At 46.2% G+C, this 26088-nt stretch overlaps 1 protein-coding gene across 1 annotated transcript; it reads right to left on the reverse strand.

Moving 5' to 3' along the window:
- Positions 1 to 1451: 1451 nt before the first annotated feature.
- LOC144717572 (sodium-dependent phosphate transporter 2-like) lies at positions 1452 to 21089 on the reverse strand. Its single transcript, XM_078593015.1, has 13 exons — positions 20770 to 21089; positions 15250 to 16297; positions 14559 to 14699; positions 14214 to 14299; positions 14001 to 14097; positions 13116 to 13232; positions 11002 to 11313; positions 10012 to 10174; positions 8309 to 8526; positions 7302 to 7515; positions 5890 to 6075; positions 4903 to 4987; positions 1452 to 3833 (listed from the first exon to the last, which is right to left on the reverse strand). Exons 2-13 carry the CDS (start codon positions 15593 to 15595, stop codon positions 3669 to 3671), a joined length of 2130 nt encoding a protein of 709 aa, XP_078449141.1. The 5' UTR covers positions 15596 to 16297; positions 20770 to 21089; the 3' UTR covers positions 1452 to 3668.
- Positions 21090 to 26088: the final 4999 nt, after the last annotated feature.

Raw genomic sequence — 26088 nt, forward strand, 5'->3', positions numbered from 1 at the left:
TCCAGGTCCTTCGGCGTTTCCCTCCACATTTATAAACATGCGTTTCGAGTATTCCATTGCTGTCAATTTCCACATGTTGATAAGCCACTACGTTGAGCGATCATTTGTGATAGCCAGGTGGTCGCTTCTGAAGAAAAGAGCTCTTTAGCTCAGTGGGGCCTGACCTGGTAAAATAAAAATTAGAATTTTAAGTTCGGTGGCGCAAGGGGGACAGCAGCCTTTTGCTCCTTGCGCTTGGTCTTATCCAGCTGCTGCCCTTAACCGTACTCCAGTCCTGACCCTGGTCAACCACTAAATACACGCAGGGAGTCCCCCTTACCTCAAGGGCCATAGTGGAACGCGCAAACTACACCGAGTCTCGGACGATTTCACTTTGCCTGCAGCTTTGGCAGTTCCCAGTCGATTGCTCGCCTTCAGAACCCACTGGTCGTGCAGCTCCCCGATCCACTGCAAGTCGTTTCTGGCAAGTCGCCTGCCTTCCCCGCATCCTGAGCTTTCCATTTTATATATATTTACAGCCTCTAGCATCCCTGGGCAAGTGGGAGTGCAGCTCCACCGTAGGGCCATTACCACCTGGATGTCAAACCCAATTGCTAGGAATCAAGACGTCTGCTGCGGACGATTCCAGACAAACGGCTGCTTCAATTGACAAGCATGCAGGATTGACCAATAAGGAGTAAGCAAGCAAGCAATCACCTGCTGTGAAGATGTTGAACTTCTTTCGCACCGGACGTAAGCAAGCGCTAATCGGAGTCGTGCACCCCACCAAATCGCGAGCGAGGTGGTAATTGTGCCACTTTTCTGCGCGATAATCAACTTGCAAACACGTGGAGCCGAAGCCCACCACAGCTTAAGTCGCATCAAAGCGACTGCCACGCATGGGCGAGTCCACAACAATCGGGCGTCCCCGAGTTGCACAATGCTCCATTAATAGCAGGGCCAAGACGTTGCCTACACGTTTGTCGTAGTCATTACACCACGCCAGTTCAAAGGCGGATATCTTGTACGTGAATGCCACCTATAAAAAAAACTGCTGCCTGCCGAAGTATATACAAAAGAGATAAGTGGTGTGTTAAAAGGGTTGGAACAACCACACCCATGACTTTTCCACCTACTCACCAGCATTGACTGTACGACAACGGAAAGACAAAACAAAGTTATCACGGATCGTAAGAAAAAAACTCTGATAAGTCTTTTATTGGGGTTCAAACCCACGTGTTGTTTCGGCACAACGTTCAACATTTCACCCCACGTCCTGGGAGCTTCTTCAGTTCGTGACATACCACCAGACGTGCGGGAAGAAAAATGCATTTCGATCTTCAGTTTGAGCCTTCCCCATCAGATGCTATTTGGCCACATTTTCCTCGGCAAAGATAATTTACAACTAAGAAACCAAAGCGTGGAAGCGATCTGCAAAAGCAGGGCAATAACACAATGCAGGAACACACGAATAGGATTTCACCAGGTATTTATTGAAATTTGCACCACCTAAAAAAGGCAATGCTGGCTGTAGTATATACAGGCAGCCACACACACGCACTGCGCGATACCAGCAAATTAATTCCACGCAGGGGACTTGTATCTTGCTTTGGCCAAATGGCATTAACATTCTGGCACACGACTGCAGTAGGGTGGGTTTTTTGTCGGCTTGGGGAGAGTTTAAAAATTAAAAAAGGTAGACCGTTACTTGGGTGGGATTGCTTCGCACAGGGAATATACAAAAAAACTGAACAAAAAACACCGCGTCTCAGGTTTGGCAACATTCACTGGTTCCAGACTACACAATGGTGTCCCCCCGCCCCCACCCATCGAGCCACACAATACATGCCCGGGGCTCGGGAACAAAAAATTCTGGTTAATCCAAGCACATTTAATTGCATGGAAATGTAATGTGGTGTCATTTTAGCAACAGAAGACCGTTCAAAGTGCCAAACTGGGAGTTTCAAAACACTGCTTAAGTTACCCTGCAAAGACAAAAAAGGCGTTGACATCAACGCCCCGGTGAGAAATGAAAGGCTTGCAAAAAAAGAGCGCTCAAATTAAACCTCTGCCAGCCTTCAAAACCTCTCCAACGCTAACCACAATGCGCGCACACACTTGTCTCAAAATGTGTGCGTCAACCCCAAAATAAGCCGTCGCACAAATTCAAGATTGATGGAACGAAAATAAAAAAAGATAAGTGTCGAACACGAAACTTAAAATGAAATAAAATTTGGGAACAACTCGTGGGTCTAAACCCATCCACAATCTTTCCAAGAGCAACCCCCCCCCCCCTCCTTTGTCAAAAAGATAAACCCTACAGAAGTCAAACACAATAAAGCAAAAACGTTGCAATGTACAAAGCTGAAAAAGCAAAACACACGTACCAATCAAACCGTGGCAAAGCTACTCACTCGGTGCCATAGTACATCATGAGCTAGGAGAGGGGACCCCAAAGCACTTCACCGTTTGACACCAAATACAGAAAACGTCCACATTTTACACAAACAAGGAGAGTTAGTATTCCTCCAGAACTTTTTCAACCTCAACAGTGCCAGATAACAATATTTAAAAACGCACGAGAACTAGCATTTCCATTTCCATACAAAGCAGAACAAGTCTTTGCTTTGTTCATCTTTCTAACATCCAATTCATTTTTTTTCCCGAGGGGGCCTTTCCTTACAACCTCAATCACATACTTCCCCCTCCCTATCCAATTCATTTTTGTTATACTGATCTTGTGACTCATTTGAAACAAAACACTGATTATGCAGGGAATGGGTAAGGCCGGCAGGGGTAGTGGGGGGGCTATAGAGAAATAAATCTATTACAAGTGGGTAAGCGGGCTCATTTTTAGTTTTCAAACCGAGAAATAAAAAAACCCCACAGGCTTAGGAGAGACGTTTGAACAAGAACACAAACCCAAGCCTGTGCCGCAGTTGCGGAGTGAGACTTGATGCCAATCTAACACGGGTCACGTTACCCTCCTTCCCCCCCCACCTGCAAATATATTTGCCATGCGATATTGGCGACTTCATTTTCCTCTTCTTAACATTTGTAACACTTGGTCGGTTTTGCCAGTCTAAAAAGGCAAAACGCACAATGGTTGCTGTCAAAAAGCGCAAGAAGTTGTTAAAAATGCAAACTATGTCAAGGCCAAGTGCTTCCTCTGCGAAGACGCGATCACGTGGAACATTAAAGCCCAACACGGCTACAAAGATGTACACATTTGCACAGCAAAAGACACTTATCTGCGCACACAACGACGCTGGGCACGTGCACAGGCAGGGCGGATCACTCCGGTAATTTACAAGCCAACTTGACACAACACTGCGCACGGCTTTACACTGGTCCAGGTTTGTCAGGCAGAGGGGGCACAGGCATGTTGTGCTTTTTAAGCGCAGTTTCACGCTTCCTTTATGTAAAGCGGCACTAGTATGGATCCCTTAGTGTTTAACTGTAATGCCTGCGTCTTTTTTGTCATCTCTTTGTTCCAAACAATAGGACATGTTCCTTTAAAATGTAAGTGCGTCACTTTTAAAAATCGACCACACCCGCACAACCTTTGCTTTAGCGGCGAGCTGAGGACGATTATTTTTTTTGCGATTTGATTTCATGGTTAAATTGAGGGCGTTGGGTGACGAGGCGCAGACCGGCGGCGGTTGAGTGGCACCGTGCCGCTCCTCCGCCTAGACGAAGGGCAGGATTCCATACACGAAGAGCGCCATGACGCCGGCGCTGAACAGCCCCGAGATGGGAACTGTGACAAACCAAGCCATGAAGATGTTGCGGAACAGGCGCCAGTCGACAGCCTTGCGTGAGCGGAGCCAACCGACAGACACCACAGAGCCAACCTGTGGCACCCAAAAGGAGAGGGGGGGGGAACAAACGCCGCCGCACACGGGGCTGTTAACGCAAGGGAGGTGCTGGCATTACGAAACGTGGGCAGAAAAAAACGACACCATAAAGCGACAGCAATTTGAAAATAAACGTTACACATTTGAGCAGAGTTCAACATCTAAACTGCACTAAAAAACGGCATCATAACGAGCTGAACCCACATCTTCTAAATAAATTGTGCTCCGCGAATGTGACGGCAGTTATCTTCTACAAATCCCTACAATATTCAACCAGCAACGATACATCAGGGTAGGATTTACACGAGTCGCGCGGCCTTTAAGAACCGACGCATTCGGTCTGCCGAGACGATCGTGCATGAACATGAACGCAGCGAAATTTAAAGCAGGTGTGTAGCTCCATGCACTGGCACAAGCGAGGCTGCTTGGCAATGGAGTGCAAGGACCATTCATGTGCCCCAAGACAATGACCAGAGAGAGGAAACAGCGTCAAGCTCTCCTGGAGGTAAGGTTGGGGGAAAAGACGAAGACTTACACCTGCTCAAGACTCAATCCCTCCACTCAAACAGTAATGGAGAACCCCTCCTAATGACCATCCCTAATCGCTTAACGACAGGCCTCCATAAATCCCAATGTGTTCGCTTACCGACCATTCCCCTGTTAGTGACGGGCTGTTGTAGGTACAGTAAATATAAATTAATGCATTTATTAACCACGTTTCTTTTAATTTGTTGTGTGTACAATGCAATAAATAACTTTGCATTCATATCCATCGTTTAAATATCATAAAGAACATTTGGGTGAAAAAGGGTAACTTTCGATGCCATCGGAACGAATGAAGCCTTTAAACATGTATTTCCTATACCCGCTTGATGACCAAAATCACTTAACCGGTTTCATGGAACCAATTACCGTCGTCAGGAGGGGGTTCTCTACTGTACCCCTTGTCGTGGTTTCCAACTGCATGAATGCTCGACTCGACAAACACAAAGCAAACTTTGGTTCGTGCAATCAAAGTTACGGGTGGCCCCAAGTGGGGTTTTTTTTTTTTATTCTGCGCCGTTACCTTGCAGTGCGTCGTGCTGATGGGCAGACCAATGTTCGAAGCGATCACCACCGTCATCGCAGAAGCCAGCTCTATACTGAATCCACTGGAACGAGTGAAGAGCGCACACCGCCGCAGCATAAATTTAGATTTGGTTGCGAGATTTTCAGCTTCGTAAACAAAAGCACTATCCAAGTGCAACCTTACTGGCAGTGTACAACTTTTAGCTCCTGAAAACTATTGGAGGTTAAAAGTGTAACTAAACGTATTGCTTAAGCCAACAAGTACATTTCTGTTTACGGTTTTAAATATCACAAGTTTAGTCGTCACATTCACAGATTAACTGAAAAATGCAAAAGTACTCCGTTCCACACAAATCAAGCCCCATTACCAAGCCCAATTTGCTCATGAACACGTTACAGAAATTTCCTGTGCTGAAAAAGTGATAGAACCTTCCAGCACAAAAGCAAACAGTCATGAACTCTGCCACAGTTACCCCTCTGGCGAGGGAAGGGCACGGGATAATTTACGTAAATGACACCACTGGCATGCGAGTCAAAGGTCACCCATGTGTGTTTGGTACAAAAATCGATTGTTGAACAAGACCACCGTGGCCATTTTTGAAGGGTACATACAGAACCCTCGACAACACTGTAGCACGACTGAGGCCAGCTGCCCCCCTTGACCGAGCAAAAGTTGTCTATTTTACAAAAAAACACTTCCAGCACAAGGTTTCAAATTAACTTCATAACGACACCCAAGTTGTGCTCCAACAATAAGTGACCACCAAAAAGTGTAACTAGTGCACTGGGCTGGCTTCTGGATCAATAAGGATGTAGGGTTAAAGGGGAACACGGTCAACCATGGGCCAAAAACAGTTTGTCAAAGGAACCTGGTTCGATTTTTTTTCCCCCTCTTGTTAATGCTGCTGCTCGTTATCCGTCGCGAGGTCGGGGCGACCGGTCGGGCAGCCCTGGCGCAAAGACAGCCAGAGGGGGTCGTGCTCACCTCGAGGGAGTGATGGGCGTCAGGTCCTTGCCCATCGTCTGGATGACTCTGCGGCCCCACACCCACAGACCGAGGCAGATGCCCACGCCGCCAAAGAGCAGCAGCCACGCGGGTGTTGCCGCTTCCTGGTTCACGCTGCCAGTTGAGTAGATGATCCACAGGGCGACCAGGGGACCGATGGCATTGCTGGGGTTGTGAGAGAAGAGAAAAGAAAAAAACCCGGTGGTAAACGCTTGTCCATCTACGCATGATGTGAACCGATTAACAGCATTTGCGCCGCAATAAGTAATATTTTAAAATATATATTTTTAAACACGCTTTAATTAAATGTACCGTACTCATAATGGCAGAACTCCACGACTGCAGGAAGTGGCCGCAAAGCTTGCCATAACGCAAGGGGCCGTGGTGATTTACAGCCAACGTCAGTTGAGCGTGGACAATTAGACCCAAGCCGAAACATAACATTTCAAAATGAATGTTTTAAAATAATTCTTGTAATATGTTTGATAGAATATAGTATTGTCATCTGTATGACATAAGTATACAAAGTTTGCAGTCGATACCACATTGGGAAGTGTGTTAAAATTGAGCTACAAGATTTTAGGATACGACGACAACGACAGACAGAGAGAGTTAAAAAATAAAAGAGTGTAGTAATAAAATGAATTTACATCCCTGGAAGGTCTTGTTCTCGTGACCGCTTAAAAGCCTCCCATTCGAAGGATCTCTAGAGAGCCCCTTGCAAGAAGGTATTTGGGCTGCTCTGTCACACGTGACCCTGGATACCGTGGTGCACCCATTTATACTGCTGGATGGGGACAAGTAGCAAGAGTTGTTAAGAATCCTGCCCCACCCTATTGTTTCAACTGCCAGGCCGGGAGATCAAAATCCATCCGATGTGCTAACAATTACATCGCAACCGCACACCCCTGCGAGTGATAAAATCTCAAAATGACGAAGCACTGTACTCTGGTGCACTTGACCACACGACTGAAAACGAATTACATTTTGCCTGGATACAGTAGAGCGTGAATGATCCATTTTAGTTTACCGCAAGAGCCACTCAAAGCATAATCTCATCCCATTAAATCGAATCCGTAGCAATGAAAGTGGCACTTACTTCAAAGACAAATTTGGTGCTCGATATATTACCAGCAACAGTATGGCATTGAATATTTTCCAACTTTCAAATGGAAATTACATTAAGCATTTTAACAGCAACGTTTAACTCCGCGAGATGGGCACGGTAATCCGACGGGGTCCAAAGAACAGCAAGAAGAGTGAGTCAGTCGAGGGCTTGAGAAATTATAAATAAAAAATCTGCAGCGCGAGCAGCAGACAGAGCACGAGGAAAAGTACTGGTGCCACTGCCTCACCGCGCTCCTCAACCCACCCCCCCCCCCCCTCTTTACCTGACGTCGTTGCCTCCGTGCGCAAATGAGCCGAAGCAGGCGGTGAGGATCTGCAGGAAGTGGAAGAGCATGTACACCTCGGGCCGGTCCTTGTCCTCCCCGTCCAGCGATCCCTCTGTTGCCGTCGAGGATGTAGAGCCGCTGCCCGTTTTGGTTGCCACGGCGACTACCCCATTGCTGGGGACGACCGCAGTGCCGTTGCCGATTGCGCCCTCTGCAAGGTGGGGGAGCGAGCAGAGGAGTCCATATTGAAGTGCTACTTGCAAATAAGATTTCCACGTTTGAGCATCTTGGACTTAACGCCCTTCCCACCCCGTTCTACAAGAACGGTATGGGGGTCGCGCCTACAGACTTCCTGCATACATGGAATCTCATCAGATCTTAAAAGTTAACAGGATGAGGATAGAGCCTATTAAGAGCTTTGTGAATTCCACAATCAAGAGCATCAGTCAACCTAATTAAGATGGGCTGGCAAACCAGATGCTTAAACATCGGGGAATGGAAAGCAAGATTGATCATTGTACTCGCAGTAATAAAATGGCAAAATATTTCATTTATAAAACCTCAAGTGACAAAGCGATGATATAAACAGTTGAATTTATTTTAAAAAATCAATGGTGCATGACACTTGAAATGCAAACAAAATCAAGTTGCTTGTTGGAAGGGACACTAAAAAGAAAAGCCTGTTATGCAAACCACTGGCACAAAGGGACATGCTCGCAATAAATAATTAGGCCGAAACGCATCTGTTCACTTTGTAAAATAAGCTTGGCCGCCAACTTGCGCATGAAACCAAACACAAAAAACACCGGGGACCCTGAACCAGAAAGATAAACATAAAAGAGCAGCACGGTGCGCAGGGCCTAAGCACACACACGTCACGATCGCACCAAGATGAAACGACGAATTTGTAAACGCGACCACACGCCACCTCCCGCTCTCGACCAACCCCCCCCCAACCCTCGAGGGCCCCATTTAACGTGACGACCCGCCAGCATATCACCGACCTTTCTCCGGGATGGGCTGGATGACGCCGTCGTCGGCCAAAGCGTTGCAGTAGCTGGAGTAGCTGTCGTAGCGCACGCGTGCCTTGCGGCCGGACGGCGCCCCGTCCTCGCCCAGATGACCCCGCGACGACCCCACCTCCGCGTGCTTAGAGCCGTCCAGTGGCAGCCCGTAGATGGCGGCCGTGTACGACGTGTAGCTGTTGTTGCGCCGGATGGGTCTGCCGGGGAGGAGGAATTTTTAGGACTGGCGCTCTCGTTGCAGCTGGATGCACACGCGCGCTAAAGAACGGGGGGGGGGGGGGCAGTGGGCAGCGAAAACCCCCAAACGAACCCCAACGCATCACCAGAGTCTACAGATCTCTGTGGCTACATCAATAATCCCCATTTGGCATGAAAGGGTATAATTCAGTTCATGCACAAGTATCTACCAAAAAGATTTTAAAACAATACAATAAAGTTACCTCCCATAATTTTACCGATTTTATATGCAGAATTTAGGCAAATTGTTTGCACTCAGTCTATTTTTTCACATTACCTATTGCAAATCCAGGAGTTGTACAATTTATCTTAACACTACACAGTGTCACAAAAATCCATAACACTGAAACTATAGCAACCATAGATGGACTGAAAATAAACATGATGTATAAGGTATTGATCACTGCACAATTTCTTGCGACCCAAACACCGGACATTTTTACCACTAAATCCAGGCTCCAAATTTTTTAATTTATAACTTTGATGAATCAAAGACACTCCCACCCCGTGTGGTTAGAATAACCGTGGACACGTTTAAGCTTATTTAAAATGTAAGACATGCATCCAGTGAAGAGTTGCTACAGGATTGTTTGCGCGTTAAAGGCTCGCAAAAAATGAATTTGTATCTCTAAATTGGGGTTTATGCCATGGAATTAAATGTCAAAAAATTATAATTTTCAACCCATGGAAAGACAAGAAACGGGCCAATTGTAGGTAAGACGCCCAACCACGCACAAGTGGAAAGTGTACTGAATTAGTCTGCTTTACGTGGATGATCTGGGCGAGTAGCAAAACCATTTTAAAAACTTTGGATTTAGGACTGAACACTGCAACTAATTGTAAATCCAAGAATTACATGGGGGGCATAGATTAGAAATGTATCAGCTAAAAATCGCTTTCATACAGTATTCAAAACAGTAAACCCATATTTTTTGCCAACTTCCAGCTTAAAATTTTACGTTTCTCTGAAATGCCAAAAATACAGTAACAAGCAGCACTCTTGGAAGACATAATATGAAAGAGTTACTTACAGGATGGACCAAGAGTCCAAGAAAACAAATATTGATCAAACTTATGCCTATATTACACCATGAAGCTAATGTAAAGACGGAACAAGGCATGAAAAGATACTGTAGAGAAAGAGGCGAGAATAGTGATTCTTTAATAGAATTGTAATCAGAGCAGATGAATTGTTACACCGAATGAGAAGCCCCCAAAGAGATGTCCGGAGGAGGCCCGACTGTCGGAGGCGGCAGTGATGAAGGCAGACCAAATGCGGGTGGGCAAGAAGACAGAATCATAATTTTTATTTATACGGGAGGAATCTGATGAGCTATGAAGCTCTTTGACAAATACCCCAGTAGGGGCAGGTAAGAACATTACAACAAACTATACATAAACAACACAGGAGTGCAAAGTATAGGAAAGTTGCACAAATCACTGACTTGTACACCGGTTGCTCGGGAGGACCAGACTCCAGAACACGGTCCAAGTGCATCTTGTGCAATAAGTCTTTGTAGAGCCCAGAGTCCTTGTGCACCGTGTGGTAGTGTCCGTCTGCTAAGCTTGCCACTCCGTTTGCCATCAGCTCCGAGTGACTCGGCTTGCCTGCAAGTGCCGGGGGACACACGCAGGGTTAATTTCAACAACCGTTAAAACCACTATTTATTCAAATGGACGATGGGTATATTGGCAGGATTGGACAGGCTGTTGATATGAGTCATGGCTTCTGAAAGAGTTTGGCATTGGGACGCCGGTACATGCCCTTTATGGAGAACTTGCTAAAACAGGCAATTTGTCCCAGAATGGAAGCACTCCACAGAAATTGTACACCGCCCTTTTATCAATCCCCTGCCAAATGAGACAATGTGGGTCGAAGTAGGTTTATTACTTGACCACACGGATCCGTGCAGGTTGGTGAAGACAGGGAAACAAGTACTGCACAGCTAGCATTTTTGGAACACTGCCACTTTGGGGCCCACCAGAGCCCCTGTAGCCTGCAATACCCTGTTATGCATATTCGGTCGCTCAGCCAAGCATGATCCACACTAAAGAACCGACAAGACCGAGTAAATGCAAGGTGATATGGTTATCAGCTGATATGCGATAATTATAATCAGCATATTATGTTCAGTGCTCAGAAGGCACCACTTTAATTCACTACCCCTGCCCCACGCAACAATGACAAAGATCGCTTGTATAGCCTGACCAGAATGTTGGGGCAAGTCTTGTTAGCGAGCACCTATGAAGGCCAACCACGGCACACGAGGGGGTGGGTAGACAGCACCACGCCCACACAAGATATCCGAGTAATCAGGTTTATGAACAAGTCGCACGAGTTTCAATGAGATCAAACTTCAGGGCGGAGGTCGGCTTTACCACTTGGCGTCTCAAATAACGGGGGAGCGAGCCTACGTGCTTGTGCCGACACCCACCGTTGGCGCAGCTGTTGCTCATGCTCCGATCGCGGTGGGCAAATCCGTTGCGTGGCTTATTCCCAGACAGCTCGTCTTCCGCAAACCCCAGCGTCTTGCCCGCGATCCCGTTCGCCTCCGCCGGCGCCACGTCCACGTGCGGCTCGCCATCCTCAGAGTCGTCGTCGCCCAAGCGGAAGGCCGTCTTGGCACCGGGTTCGCCCGCAGGCTTCGGCTTCACCTCCACGGAGACGTTATTACCGTTGGAAAACAAGCCCAGCTCCACGCCCTCGTCCGCACCAGGCGCCGGCCCACAGCTCGTTTTCAAGTGCTCTGCGAACGTAAATGTTTCGGGAATTAAAAAAAAAGGTTCTTTTGAAATTATAAAAAAATTTAGTTACACAATTCAATTAAAATCTCAAGATGTAATTCAGTTAAAACTCAAAAGCAGTGCCATGTTGAGTTCGTCCATGGGGCACTGCCTTGATGCGTAATATGCTTGAGCACCTCAAGCAACTATGATGGGGGGGGGGGCACCGATAAACAAATCGGGTCTTCAGTGAAAACGCACAACAAAATGTGCCCTTTCTAATCTGCACAAAACAGCGTTGTGAAATATAGTAAAAAGCCCCCAACCCCATTGATCATGGAATTGCCAGAGATGGTGGTTTGGAGAGGCCTTCATCGAACAGTGGACGGATCATGGCTAATGATAACAATGATGGACTCAAAAGCAATATGCCACGCAAGTGCACGCGATGCATTAACTTTCCAAAATTTGTACTGGACATTTCTCCATACAGCTAGCTCTTGGCATGCTGGCAAATGTGCAGGATTATGCAAGACTCTTATACAACCAACTCTTTTATTCAAAACCAACAAGTCCCAATGCACTAGGGAACAAAGACCTACACATATCACTTAGCTGGCATGCAAAGTAGGTCAAAATAGAATAGGGGTGGGAAAAAATTATTATTATATATATTTTTTTCCACATCAAAATAATAACTGGACTACTGAAAAGCACATGACAGGTATGTCAATTTTCTAACCGACAGTTGTATAAATAGAAAGGAATCTGCAAAAGTGAAGACTTTTCAGAGCAGTCCTTCCACCATCCATCCACTGCTGGTCACAAGTCAAGGGCATGACAGGGGTCCTAAAATAACTCATACGGGAGGGGGAATGGGTTCGCCGACAGAAAAGGCCCCAGTGTCGATGTATTAGGCAACTAAAAGAAAGGCGATTAAGATTACTTAGCAAACTGGGCCACATCACTGCAGCCTTATCCTCGCTTAATGAACGACTGGCAAGCATTACGTAACACGGCAATCGCGGGATTCACATGTTTAGGGTGTAATTATTTTGTTACTTCGAAAAGGCACCGTGCATTTAAAATATTTGTTACGAGTACACGTCAAACAGATCGAGTAATGCTCATCATCACCACTTGAAAGATCTGAACCAGCGGACTATGGTCAAATCACTCCGAATGCGCCAGATCTCGGAAGGTAAAGCAGCATTACGCCTGGTTAATACTTGGGACTTGCGACTGCCTAAGGAAAGATCAGCTGTTGTAAAAGGCTTGGGTTTCGAGGTTGGCCAAGAGATGGCAGGTCGGCAATAGATTCTTGAATCTGTATATGTGGAGCTTTGAGTGTTACCCCCTTGCATACCGTGGGTTTCGTTTGGATTTGCTACCACATACCGAACAGATTACTGGTATTTAGACAAACACCCAAAGGCAGGACTGATGACAGTCTTGCAACTTGGTGAAACTTTTCTTGGTAAATCAAGTGTATCATTAAGATTAAATAATTCAGTTCCGTGTACCTCTTCAGCAGATGCTCATTTGACACGCCTTGGGGGGGGTAGGGGGGGGTGATCTCTCGTATGGCATGTGAAACAGCAATGGATTTCTATACTGTGGTTCAAATGACATTGTAATGGGCTTCAGGACATCCAAGAACCCGTTTCAGATGTACCTTTGCAGGTAAGTTCAGAGGGCAAGGGGCGCAAACTCATGGTCAACAGTATGGACGCCAGTATGGATGCGATGGTAACAATGAACCAACTACGAAGATGCCGCGTCTGTGGCGCTTAAAAACAGGAGCGAGCACACGCGCAGGACTTACTCTCGATCTTCCGCCGCATGCGGGGGCAGACAATGAACCAGACGACGAGGCCACAGGTAACGGCGAAGGTCAGCGAGACCAGAACCAGCGCCCAGATAGGCAGCTCGAAGCCCAGAACTACAGCGGCAACAAGGAGGGGCACACGCGGACCTCAGTGGCCTGCAGGCGCTCTCACAAGCACTCCCTAAGCCAAGGGGAACTAGCCCGCGCGGTGAGCTACGCTGCAGCATCATTGTTTTTCCTGTGCACAATGTGAAACAAAACAAAAAATGGTATCGATAAAAATAAACTCGCTTCGTAGTAAATTGTAGAGGCTAAAAAAAGTATCGCAAATTTTTTTAAAGGGATGCACGTTGGGATTAAAAAAAATCTATTTGAAATACAACAGCGCCATCCTAATCAAATGTAGCCGTATACATGAAAAGAACACGTACAAAGTAAGCAGTATATTTTAGGTAACAGTAAAACTCAGAGGGCTACCTACACTAGCTTATGCCAGGTGAGGTAATCTACCAACATGCACATTCATCAATAATAATTTACAAATGAATTTATCTACAAACACTGCACTAGTCCAGAAAGCATTCGCAACAACTTGGAAAAGAAACAGCTATGTGCTATGTATGACTCGTACACTGTAGAACTTAAAAAAAAAGTTTTAAATGTGCAATTCTCTTCCAGGAATTGAAAGAAGAAACTGTTTCATTGCTTGAAGGTTATTCATCAACAGCATAAAACCCACTTAATCGAGGCTTAATTTGAAACAAAGCGTACTGTGTATAGAGGTATTCCACCAAAGTGCCACACACAACATTAAGCTGCATGTAATTAAGACATTTAAACATTTCAACTTTGGGGGGAATAATTAAAAAAACCGGTACTCACGAGGCAGGCCAGTCAGCAGGATGGAAAAGCAGTTGACCCACATGACCACTCCGTAAAACAAGGGCAAAGCACGCAAACCGTTGGGAACCGGGTCATCCTGGGCAAGGACAGAAAAACCTGAATTAAAAATCTCACTCAACAAATGCAAGTTTGCAAATCTCCCACTAGTAAACTGTGCCACACCTATCCCCCCCTCGGTTTCTCTTCACTCACCTTGTTGAGAATGAAGAACCGCACCATAAAGAAGAAGATGGCCGACATGATGCCAGAAAGCAGAGGGGATACAAACCACGAGGCCACTGGAACAAGACAAAGCAACACTCATTAAATAAACTCCGATTCAAAGGGCCGCTTTCACACACCGGAACTGGCACCAAACACGCTCACGCAACGTGCTGGATCCTGGCAAATCGTTTCCACGGGTGACGTACAACGTGACCAACAATGGCAGCCTATTATTATAATCGTACTTGGTTGTACTTGGCGTTAGTGTACCAGCGAGTGCAGCCGACAAAAGCGTAATTTAAGGGGCCCAAACAGAATTAAAAGGCAACGTACCGATGCTGATAAGTTTCGTCCACTGCACGCTCCCCGCACCCATGGACACCATCGTGAATCCTATGGTGGCACCCACAATGCAGTGCGTGCCAGAGATGGGAAGCTTCAGAAAGGATGCGATCAGCTGCCAGGCGGCCGAACCTTCCGGGAAAACCAAAAGCGCATTCGTCAACAAATGGGGCAGAGCGCCACGTCCTTTGTAATTCACAACTCAAAGAATAACGTCAATATATTATACATAACGTAAATGCACAACCACAGCACACAAGCAAAATGCAATGCCAATTAATGAAGCATAACAACGATAAACAGAGGGGGAAAAGGTAAGCAGAAGTCAGATACATTTGTAGATGAAAACGACCCATGTACAGTCCTTTGTCAAGCCACTGCTTGATGAGTGTACCACCCCACACCGCAAGGATCTATAGTCATTTGACCATACATCACTACAATGGGACAGTGAAGTATGGCAAAGGCAGAGGGCATAGAATTACAGTACAACAAATCTATTTTGCTGCACGCTCCCTCTGCCACCCCAAAACAACGTCTGACATGTAATGCGCGCCATCTCGGCACACCTTGCAAGCCACACAGAGGCTCGGGCCTGGATTATTGTGCTCGGACAGGTGACCACGGCAACATCCAAACTCAAATCAACATTAAAAAAAAAAACCTGTGCTTGTCCACTCACCAACCATGGCGCTGACCTGGCCCGCCATCAGCGTGGACTCGGAACCGTTGTAAAGGTTCACGTCGACGATGCCGTTGCGGATGGTCTGCCCCACCTTGGCGCCGAGCAGCACCGAGCCCACCGTCTCGAACACGGACGCCAGGATGCACGCCTGGCGCAGCGTGAGCACGCCCGAGCCCACAGCTGTGCCGAACGAGTTCGCCACGTCGTTGGCCCCCACCGAGAAGGCGAGGACGAAGGCGATGATGAAGCCCACAATAAGCATCCATTTGTACTCCTCGAGGCTCGTGCTCACCTCCGCAACAATCGAGACCGCCGCCGTGACTGCCGTGGTTAAAGTCTCCATCGTGCCAATTTATTTCAGGTGTCGTGACTTGGGGAGTATGATAAAATTAGCCCCCGTGTAATTTGATGTTTACAATACCCTGGACTGAACACTTTCTTTCCCCCCTTTTAACCCCTCTGAGTGACCCCCCCCACCCAGCAATGAAGTGCGACTGAATCTCAACGCAGCGTTTTAAAACAAACCCTTTGTCTAAAAATAAATGCGGCTCACTGCTTCAAATTACTTTGGCTTCGGGAAGGAAAAATTATTTACGCGACCAATTAGTGCTGATTATAGGTTACGCGTTTGCAAATTATGCCAAGTTGCAATTTATATATTAAATTAAATAACATTAAACGTATAACCTCCAAACCCCTTAACGTTACTCCAAACTTTGGCCACTGAATAATAGCCTAAGCTGTTAACAAAACTAAAAGTACAAAAATATTTTATTTCTTTTTTTTTACAATTAAAATGCTTGTGCTATGCGTTTTTATATAAATATTATAATGCAAATTAATTTATGCCAAACAAATGATATGGCTTGTAAACTTAAGACTGATATTTATGCTGAGATGGTATAACCTGGGAACTAGGAACCAGGTGAAACAATTGCTATCTTCTGGATATCAGCTCACACAAGGAAAAGTGCATGTTGGTGATCATGAGCATCGCAAGCTCCATTGTTGCAGCGTGGGCGAGATGGCAGCTGCAAGGATCATGCTGGGGAATGACACGGACAGAGAGAAGGGGGAGAGGCAAGCATCACGTACGGTTAAAACAAGCGAGCCGTTGCACCACACCACAAGAATTACAGAACTTGTTGATCTATGACAAATGTATTTGCGTTTTTGCGTGTATCCTCTTAAAGAGACAGAACAGAAATAGATCGTCTAAACTTGCTTTTATGCACCTAGGCTGTGCGCATCAGGCTATGCGATGCAAGTTTGAAGCTCCTACTAATGAGAAACAATTTCCAAGCGATGGTCTATCACACCATCATAGAAATAAAGTCCCTTCACCAATATTTAAAAATGATCAAGAGGGATGCAACATCGCTCGTGCCATTTTATGATGTGTGCATGATTGCGACGTCTGATCATTATCTAGTCATCAGTCATGCCAAACAGCCCAAGACACCCAGACGAGGGTGTATATCTCCAAGATCAGCGCACACGAATTGTTTATACGAGTGCCAGTTTCCTTGAGTGGCAGTTATTTGTGTTTCAGCCAACACGACCTTTCGAGCCTTCTGTGTCAAGCAAATGCCTCGGTCCGCTTAGAAAAACAGGTCACATATCCACTGTATCGGCCATTCGGGTCGTTAAAAGAAAGCGAGGGTGGGTTCACGAAAGCCACGAACTTCCGACAATCGCTTATTTTCATCAAGGACACCACTCCCTTTAACCCCAACCAGCTAGCACTTTCTCCACTGTAACGCGTGTCACACTATCCACCAGTTCATCCATTTCCCTCCCCCCCCCACACGGCCTCCAGGAAGTGCTCAGCCAAGCAGCTGTGCAGTCGTCTGCCGGCCGCACAGGTCCCGGCGTGATTGGGACAGACCCCGGGGGGGAGGCAGGGTGGTGGGAGAAAAAAACTCGACAAGATCGGGCAGCTCAAAGCAAAGCAGCTGGCAGCATTCCTCGTCGGCAGACGAACTGACCAAATGGGGTTGTCCCGCTTTCTGCTCAGAAATTTAAGGATACATGGACGTTGTTTTATCTTTCTCCAAAACCGCATCTAGTGCCCGCTTATTTCAACTGCTTGAAGGGGAGCGACGCGTTTGAAGCCAAGCAAGGCAATACAAAATTATTGAATTTTGTTGTAAATAACTGAAGTGGTTGTGGGGGTCGCCGTGAACCAAGTTCACCCTCACCCCTGCGGGCCATGTCTGTGGGGTTACAATTCACAGAGGCTTGCGACATTTGGAGATCAGAACTCCTCCCACCAACCCCTCCCACCAACCCCTCCCACCACCACCACCCACCACCACCACAACCCACCAACCCCTCCCACCACCACCACCCCCCACCACCCCTCCCACCAACCCCCCCCACCACCACCCACGCCGGTCTAAACCAGATGACAGAATGTCAAAAAAAAACCTTTCGGAGCACAGGCGTGCTAACACGTGCACAATTCTCTTGACAAGTGGCCTTAAAAAAGGGGTGAACATTCGTTGTAGATGTACACAAAGTACATATTTAACCCACGCCCCATTTGTTTGGTCAATCCACCGATGGATGAAAGAGGCCTCATTGGGGATTCTTTGCACCTACTTCACAGCACACGAGGTTGGACAGTGAGAGGGTGGGGAGAGGGGGGGCACACACACATCCGGTTCAGCCATGACTCGCCACTTCATTGGTAGGCAGTGAATTTTATTCAGGCGCCAGGTTTATAGCGCAGGGCCGCCACTATTACCACTCCACCGCCGTCCCCAACCTAAATTTAAAAAAACATCGCGTGCACATGGCCGCAACACAAATGGACAGATCAATAATGGCCGCGATGTAACCACGCAGCACTGCGCGCAGACTGCAATGCAGTCAGCAGTCCTATACATAGGGCGAGTGGTAGGTTTACCGCACGTCCGCACTGTGCCATAACACGTGCCTGCAATGCACCAAGGAACACCCCATCCCACCCCCCTTTGCCCCGAGGCCGGCATTGTCGCCTCCAGGGGACCTCCGTATTTTAATTTTTTTTTAAAATTGTATAACAAGCACAACTCTACACAGCGCAGCGCTTTAAAAACAACCGCTGCGTGTAGGCGCGCGCGCACCCCTTACGCCAAATTTGATCAATGCCCACGGTCAAGAAGCATTATCTGTGCGAGCTTGGCGGCTACCAATCTGGCACTGACGACGTGGCCGAGAGAGGGCGTCCAGCGAGAGAGATGGAGGCGATGAAATTAAGCCGTGAGAGCACGTGCTGGGTGGGGGATGCGGCGGATCAGTGGTATTCCACTTGGGGGAGGGCCAATTCGTCAAGCAGTGGAGCGAGCAGGCCGATTATCTCGAGGTCACGTTTTTAAAAAAAATATAAAAAAATTCCCGACGCTGTATTATAACAATGTCTTCCAATAACCAATAGCGGCCATTCGCCACGAAGTGACGGTGACGTCTGTGCCAGGCCAGGTGCACTTTGAGGCCACGTTAAGTGTCGAAGGTTCGCTGACAGGTCATCTCGGGACAGACACCGTCTCTTAAAGGGCCCCTACACGCACACACACACTAACCAAATAACTCGCAAGGAGTTGGGGGTTGGATGGGGCTCATCTAGCAGTAGCTTGACAAAGGACTGTAGATGTACTGTATCGTCTAAGGGATATAATTAAATGAACGTGACCATCTGTATCAGAGTAGGATTGTATTCACATAATAACCACAGAGTCGCTAGGAGACTCGCGCAACACAAGGAGGGCTTGTACTAGCGTTATCGGTGCACTGTAACATGCAAATATTGCACCAAAAGTGCGTAAAGCGGATATTTTAAGACTTGGAACTACACTTCGGAAACGGGAAAGGTAACACGTGGATTAAAAAACGTAGTTACTCACATTACCATCATGGAAATTCCAAGTTCCTATGATATCGTCAATAAAATCATAGCCGACTAGCCTACAGTACCCAACACCAACTACGGTACCGAAATGTTCTCCAACAGATGAATGATGGGGACGACCATGGAATTTGAGTTTTTTTAAAAATTTAACTGGGTGTGTATACTCCGTAATTCTGAGTATAATATATTTTTACCATCCCTCCACCGCAAGCCAAAGAAAATCCTGACCTACATACTTCACATTGGGCGTTTGAGGACAGCGGTAATTAGGGCCGGTAATTAAGGTGATTAAAGGCTATTAAAGCAACGATGGACACGCGTTAACACTACACACTATAAAATAAAAACGTCATGTGCGTTTTTTCGACTTGCGTTCAAGTGCGGATATAACAATTCGTCACTTTTATGTCTGAAGCCATGGGCGAGGTGTAAAGGAGTCGAACTCGGATCGCCGGATTCCATGTGGCCGTGCCTTATGGGAAACTACGTCAATTAAGTGTTTTAACGCGAAACAGCAAGTCTTAGTGGCTCTCTGCTTGGGAGCCACATGGTTAAACGCTACTTGCGTAACGCCACGTGTTCTTTGGTGCCATGTGCAACGGGGCCCAGCACCGGCTTTCGACGATTTAAACGAGCCACACGTCCTCGTACGTTGCCAAATCGATCGACACGAGGTAACGTGCACACACCACGTGTCGCAGATGTCAGAAACCATTCTTAAACCGCATTGCAGAGTCGAAATTTCGCAAATTCTGCCCTTGAGAACACATGGGATTGAAACCAAGATTCTCCACATCCCAATGTCTCGTTCCTCCCGTCCACCAATATCCCACATTAGTCTATCCACGTGTCCCCACTTTTCTTCACTATAACCTCGTGGTCACTCATCACCCCCTCCAACACCACCCCCGTTCCAAATGTCCTCGATGATTAAAGCAGATAAAAGCCCTCTGACCCCAATTTGAGCTTGCTCATGCCGATGAGACGGCGATAAGGCCACGATATTTCAGACAATTCCAATCGCACGCACGCACATTACATATATGGCTTAGCTGTATATACACACACACATCCAAAATATATACCCATCACTCGTTATTTTCTATCAATTGTGCGTTTTTCTTTTAAGATTGGGACCTGCGAACGCAATTATCGAATCACCGCGCGCGATCTTGCGCCGTCAACGTAAAGGACCCCTCAATAAATCATTAAAGCTTCATCGCCATCACTAACAATGTGATAACTACACAGCATTGCCGCGTTAACGTTGATACTTTCACTATAATCATGTGCCGGGGGCTCTTACGGCGGTCCGCATGGAAGGTTCGGCCTAGGTGGGAATGAGTCACGAATTCAATGAATGAATTACTTTGCGCTTTGGAAGACAACAATTAATAAAAAAACACCACAACGACGAAAGCCTTTAACAGTTTTTAATAGAAACCACAAAATTACGCGCGTTTTTTGTGTTAATACGTGAATTAATGTAACGTGTCAATGTGTCAGTGAGGTCGGTACATTAAACTACGCTCGCCAACTATAAACACGCGGCGTCTTTTTTTTGGACATCGCTTGACAGTGAATATCTCATCGATTAACAACAACAAAAAAGCACAATTACTCACAGATCCTGAAGCAACGTGGTTGTTGGCGAGGGTTTGGTCAAGCCGCGCCAAAAATTCCCGCCCAAACACAGCAACGACGACGCTCCCCTCACGGAGACCACCACCACCGCAGCAGTAGCAGACTCTTTGCCAAATTAAGATATTTTAATAATGAGGGAGCGAATTAAAACAGCCACGCCTTGCGAAGATAGCGGAATCGTAGCGTGCGAGAAGCCACAGAGAGAGCGCGAACGCGATGACGATGATGTTACTGCTAAGACGCTCCACACGAGGCTGCCGCCATGTTCCAAAGCAGGCGGCTCTCGCGCTCCCCCTTTTATAGAGGGGGCCGCTCCCACCTCCCCCCACTTTCAACGCCCCCCGGAATCGTCACAGCCAATAGAAAGCGCGCGCGCCATAGATAGCCCCCCCCCCGCCCCCATCATTTCCGATGACGTCAGTCCGCCCCATTGTCTTGCGGGGGGCTGTATTGTGATTGAATGACACACGAGGAGAGGGGAATTATTAATCTTTTATATCCTGGAGGAGGAGAAAATCCACTGAGCTATACAGCTCTTGCGTTTTTTTTACACAATGTCCAGTAGGGGCGGGGGAGGGGGACCTGTTTAGAACGTTACAACAACAAATAATACGAAAACACGATTGCGATGCAAGGTATTCCAATCTTGGTTCGGGCACCTGGTAAGGATGTCCCCCCCCTTCCCCTGGAACTCTACCGGGCAGCAGCAGCAGCAGCGTCGGCGGGACGATGTCGCTCGGCTGGCTTAGGGACGCCTGGGTAATTCCCCAGGTAGAGCTAGAGTCTGTGTATAGTAGCGTATAATAGTGTATAGTGTAGTGTATAGTAGAGTGTATATTGTAGTAGTGTATAGTGTAGTGTGTAGTAGTGTATAGTGTAGTGTATAGTGTAGTGTATAGCAGTGGATAGTGTAGTGTATAGCAGTGACGTGCGGTGAGGTCAATGGCTGGGGAGGCACTGGCTCGTGTCAGAGCCAGATTCACACATTGAGGGGGCGTGTCCTCACTGAGGGGGGCGTGTTAGACACCCCCCCCCCCTCAGTGAGGCAGATGTGATAGCTGCCTCCCCTGGTGCTTTTTCATTGCAGTTTCATGACGAGACCAGCGAGCCTAAATATATTTATACACACACGTGAAATAAGTTACCTGGAGTATGGAAGGCGAGGACATGAAATGAAGGGGTCTACAAACATTACATTGGTGACATACTGAGATAGTAGTAGGCACGCGCTTACTGCCCGCACTCCATCCAGTGACTGAGGGGTTGCGCAATCAGAGGGGAGGCTGAGCTCGTCGCTGCCTCACCTCTCGTCTCTCCCTGTATTTGCAGCGGTGCTCCACAAATTTGGCGATTTTGACTATAAAAATTATTGGAATCGTACAGAAATGACATTTATAACACAGATCAGTGGAAAATATTAATATTTATTTAATTTATTTGATTGTTCTTTTTTTTTACTTTTCGTAACAGCTATTTTCATTGGAGTATGACAGGCGAGGCTCTGCCTCCCCTGCCTCCCCTGACCGCACGTCCCTGGTGTATAGTAGTGTATAGTGTAGTGTATAGTAGTGTATAGTGAGTGTATAGTGTGTGTATAGTAGTGTAGTGTATAGTAGTGTATAGTAGTGTATAGTGTAGCGTATAGTAGTATATAGTGTATAGTCGTGTATAGTGTAGTGTATAATAGTGTATAGTGAGTGTATAGTGTTTGTATAGTAGTGTAGTGTATAGTAGTGTATAGTGTAGTGTATAGTAGTGTATAGTGAGTGTATAGTGTGTGTATAGTAGTGTAGTGTATAGTAGTGTATAGTAGTGTATAGTGTAGCGTATAGTAGTATATAGTGTATAGTCGTGTATAGTGTAGTGTATAATAGTGTATAGTGAGTGTATAGTGTTTGTATAGTAGTGTAGTGTATAGTAGTGTATAGTGTAGCGTATAGTAGTATATAGTGTAGTGTATAGTGTAGTGTATAGTGTAGTGCTAGAGTATGTCGCCAGGGAAAGGGAGGTCTGGACCGCCACTACTCAACACGCTGCCACCGCGACCCTCACCAGGACAAGCGGACTGAGAAACGGACGAACTGAGCACACATTTTTTACTCTTTGTTTCTTTCGGTAAAGTCACGTAGAAAGAAATAAAATAATAACAACAACTACTAAATTGATTTCTACGTGACTTTACCGAAAGAACCAAAGAGTAATTCCTGCAGTCACGAAAGCTTCGAATCGAGTTTGAAACACCTTTTTTAACCTGAGCCATTAGCTTACTTTTCACTGGCCACAAATTCTAGCTCAAGAAAGTGGATTATCATGTGGAAATGTGTCCTGTTGCGGCAAAATAATGAATACTTTAATCTGAAAGCATGTGGTGGGGGGGGGACAAGAGAACCCCGAAATCCACGCGACCACAGGAAGAGAGAGAGACGCAAACCCCAAATATGCAACCGGCGTCAGGATCGGGATCGAACCCACAACCTCCTGTATACCAGGTGAGGTAGTTAACATCTCCCAGCCACCGTGGGGCTACTATGAATCTGATAACAACATCAACACCAGTGTACACAGATATCACACACGCACGCGTGTGAAAACGGGGATTGCATTCCACGAAGGTTGCAATTGGAGGAAGCTGGAGAACCCGGAGAAAACTCACGCGTGTGAAGGTGCAACACTCCAAAACCATGCGGATGGATGAGATCTAAAGTTGGCCACATCAGATTCAAAACGTATTTATACTGGAGGAATCCGATGAGATATTAAGCTATTTTTTTACAGCTGTCCATATTTGCTACACTGCCATCTCGTGGCGGGCTAGGGGAGTTTCACAACACGTGTGTGTGTGATCCAGCAACCCTCGTAGTCACCACGGTGCAGGGTCACAGGCGTGCGTCACCAGAGCGTCAGTAGTCGTTGTTGTTGATCACGTGACAATCGAGCAATATTGGACACATTAATTCTAGATTTGAAGCTTTCGTGACTGCAAGGATTCATACTCTTAGTTCTTTCGGTAAAGTCACGTGACTTTACCGTAAAAACTAAGAGTATTGGACACATTGTTCTTAAAATCTGTTACGTATACCTGGTATAAAACACAGCAATGCAGCAAAAAATTATCATATGCATGATTGATGTGACTGTTTAATACAGCGAAGCAAGTAATACTAAAGACTGGATGGCAACAGTTGCCATGGTTTGCGGCTGCATGGTAATTACCATTATATGCTGCCACTGATGGATTTCCAGATGAAACAAGCAGAGCCCTGGGGTAATTAAAAACACTGCAATCAAATTTCCATTCTTCCTGTTCACGTCTCACATAAAATGTTACAGATCACACTCAACGCTTTATTCGACGAGAGACAATAACATCGTTTCAGCAATGACATTCATTATTATTTTTGGATCGTGATTGTGATGATAGGGATCCTTTGGTTATCCACAGATAAATATGTTTTTTCCACCGTCAATTACCATACCTGTATTTTTTTTCATTATTTACATTCCTTTAATATACGTAGCGGTTGATGAAATCTTCATGCACAATCGTGTAAAGCAGATTAATTTGTCCAAGTAAACAATAATTATATGCATAATTACATATAATTGTTTACTTGTACAATAACAGGTTCATTAAACGTAACAACAGTTATGTTCTAACTGTCGAAAAGGGGAATGGAAGATATTGTAATTTTAACCGACTGGTCTTTTAAAAAGGAAAAAAAAAGTAAGGGTTACAAAGAGTGGATATGAACGTGTTTAGTAAGAGTGAGGTTTTCTGGACTGAAGAGGGTGTTCATCATCTTCATGTCTTTGCTGGCTGAAATCTCAAATAGATGTCACCTCTATCATTTTTTCCCAATGCCACGTTTATAAATCATCCTTTAATCCTAGTTCACGCTTGGGCAGCTCACGTCGCTAGAAGGGATGATGGTCAATGATGAAAAATAATGCCGGAGTGTCAGCTAGGGAATGGATAGCGTCCGATAGAACATCCACAGAGGGAAATGGAGCAATGAAATCAGCTCGTGTGCAGGCGCTGAGTGGATTATTACATCACAGGATCATGCGAGGTGGTGGCGGCCTGGGGAAGCCTTCATCCAGCTTCGGATCCTTCCGAGTCAAAATAAAGGTTCTGCTTCCAATTCTGGATTGACGAAAGGGTTGTAACTTGATATTTTATGACATCGCAGGAATATGAGAGTTGAGGAGCAGCTTGGGAAAGCCTTCATCCAACTGTAGATTGCTATGACATTTCAAATATTATTTATAATATATGGGTTTTTTTTCGTATCGTCCCAGTAAACAACCAGTAAACAACAATTGCTATGACATTTCAAATATTATTTATAATATATGGGTTTTTTTTCGTATCGTCCCAGTAAACAACCTGGTTGGAACAGCTGGGCCAACGTTGACCCAACGTTGCCATGTGGTTGTAACAGCTGGAACAACGTTGGCCCAACGTTGACGTGTGGTTGGAACAGCTGGAACAACGTTGGCCCAACGTTGCCATGTGGTTGGAACAGCTGGACCAACGTTGGCCCAACGTTGCCATGTGGTTGGAACAGCTGGAACAACGTTGGCCCAACGTTGCCATGTGGTTGGAACAGCTGGAACAACGTTGGCCCAACGTTGCCATGTGGTTGGAACAGCTGGAACAACGTTGGCCCAACGTTGCCATGTGGTTGGAACAGCTGGACCAACGTTGGTCCAACGTTGCACAATTACTGGGATATTAACTCAAGATAGACCTATATTGTGTGTGTGCTTTGATAAAGTATCGGTGATGATCCACACAAGCGGTCGCTTGATCAGCAGTGGATTTGTTTATTCCGCCGATCGGTCATTCACGTGGGAAGCATGCCCCGTGCACGTGAAACTTCTAGAATTACTGTGTAAAGTGACTCCGTCGACTTTAATAAGAAACAGACTGGGGGCAGTCGTCGACACGCCCAGTACGCGGCTTTCATAGACACTCCAAATGGACCGATCACAGGGGTCATCGCAGTCCCGTTAAAACGTTGATAAGTTTCTTGTACACAATTAAGAAGGCGAATCTGCGATCGTTTCAATGTAATATAACGCAGACACGCGTGTGTGTGTGTTTGTGTTGTTTATTTCTGTATTTTGTCTCTATGGTGACAAGAAATTCAAACAGTTGTAAACAAAATAAATAAGAGTAAATTGTTATTTGCAGGGTCAATATCCTGCCTGCCACACACACAAACACTATAAAACATATCTACAAGCGTATATACTCGGATAAATCAGCGCAAATGGTTTGTCTAATTGGGTCTTTT

The sequence above is a fragment of the Lampetra planeri genome, chromosome 4, assembly GCF_965212315.1.
Source record: "Lampetra planeri chromosome 4, kcLamPlan1.2.h2, whole genome shotgun sequence".
Classification (NCBI taxonomy): Eukaryota; Metazoa; Chordata; class Hyperoartia; order Petromyzontiformes; family Petromyzontidae; genus Lampetra; species Lampetra planeri.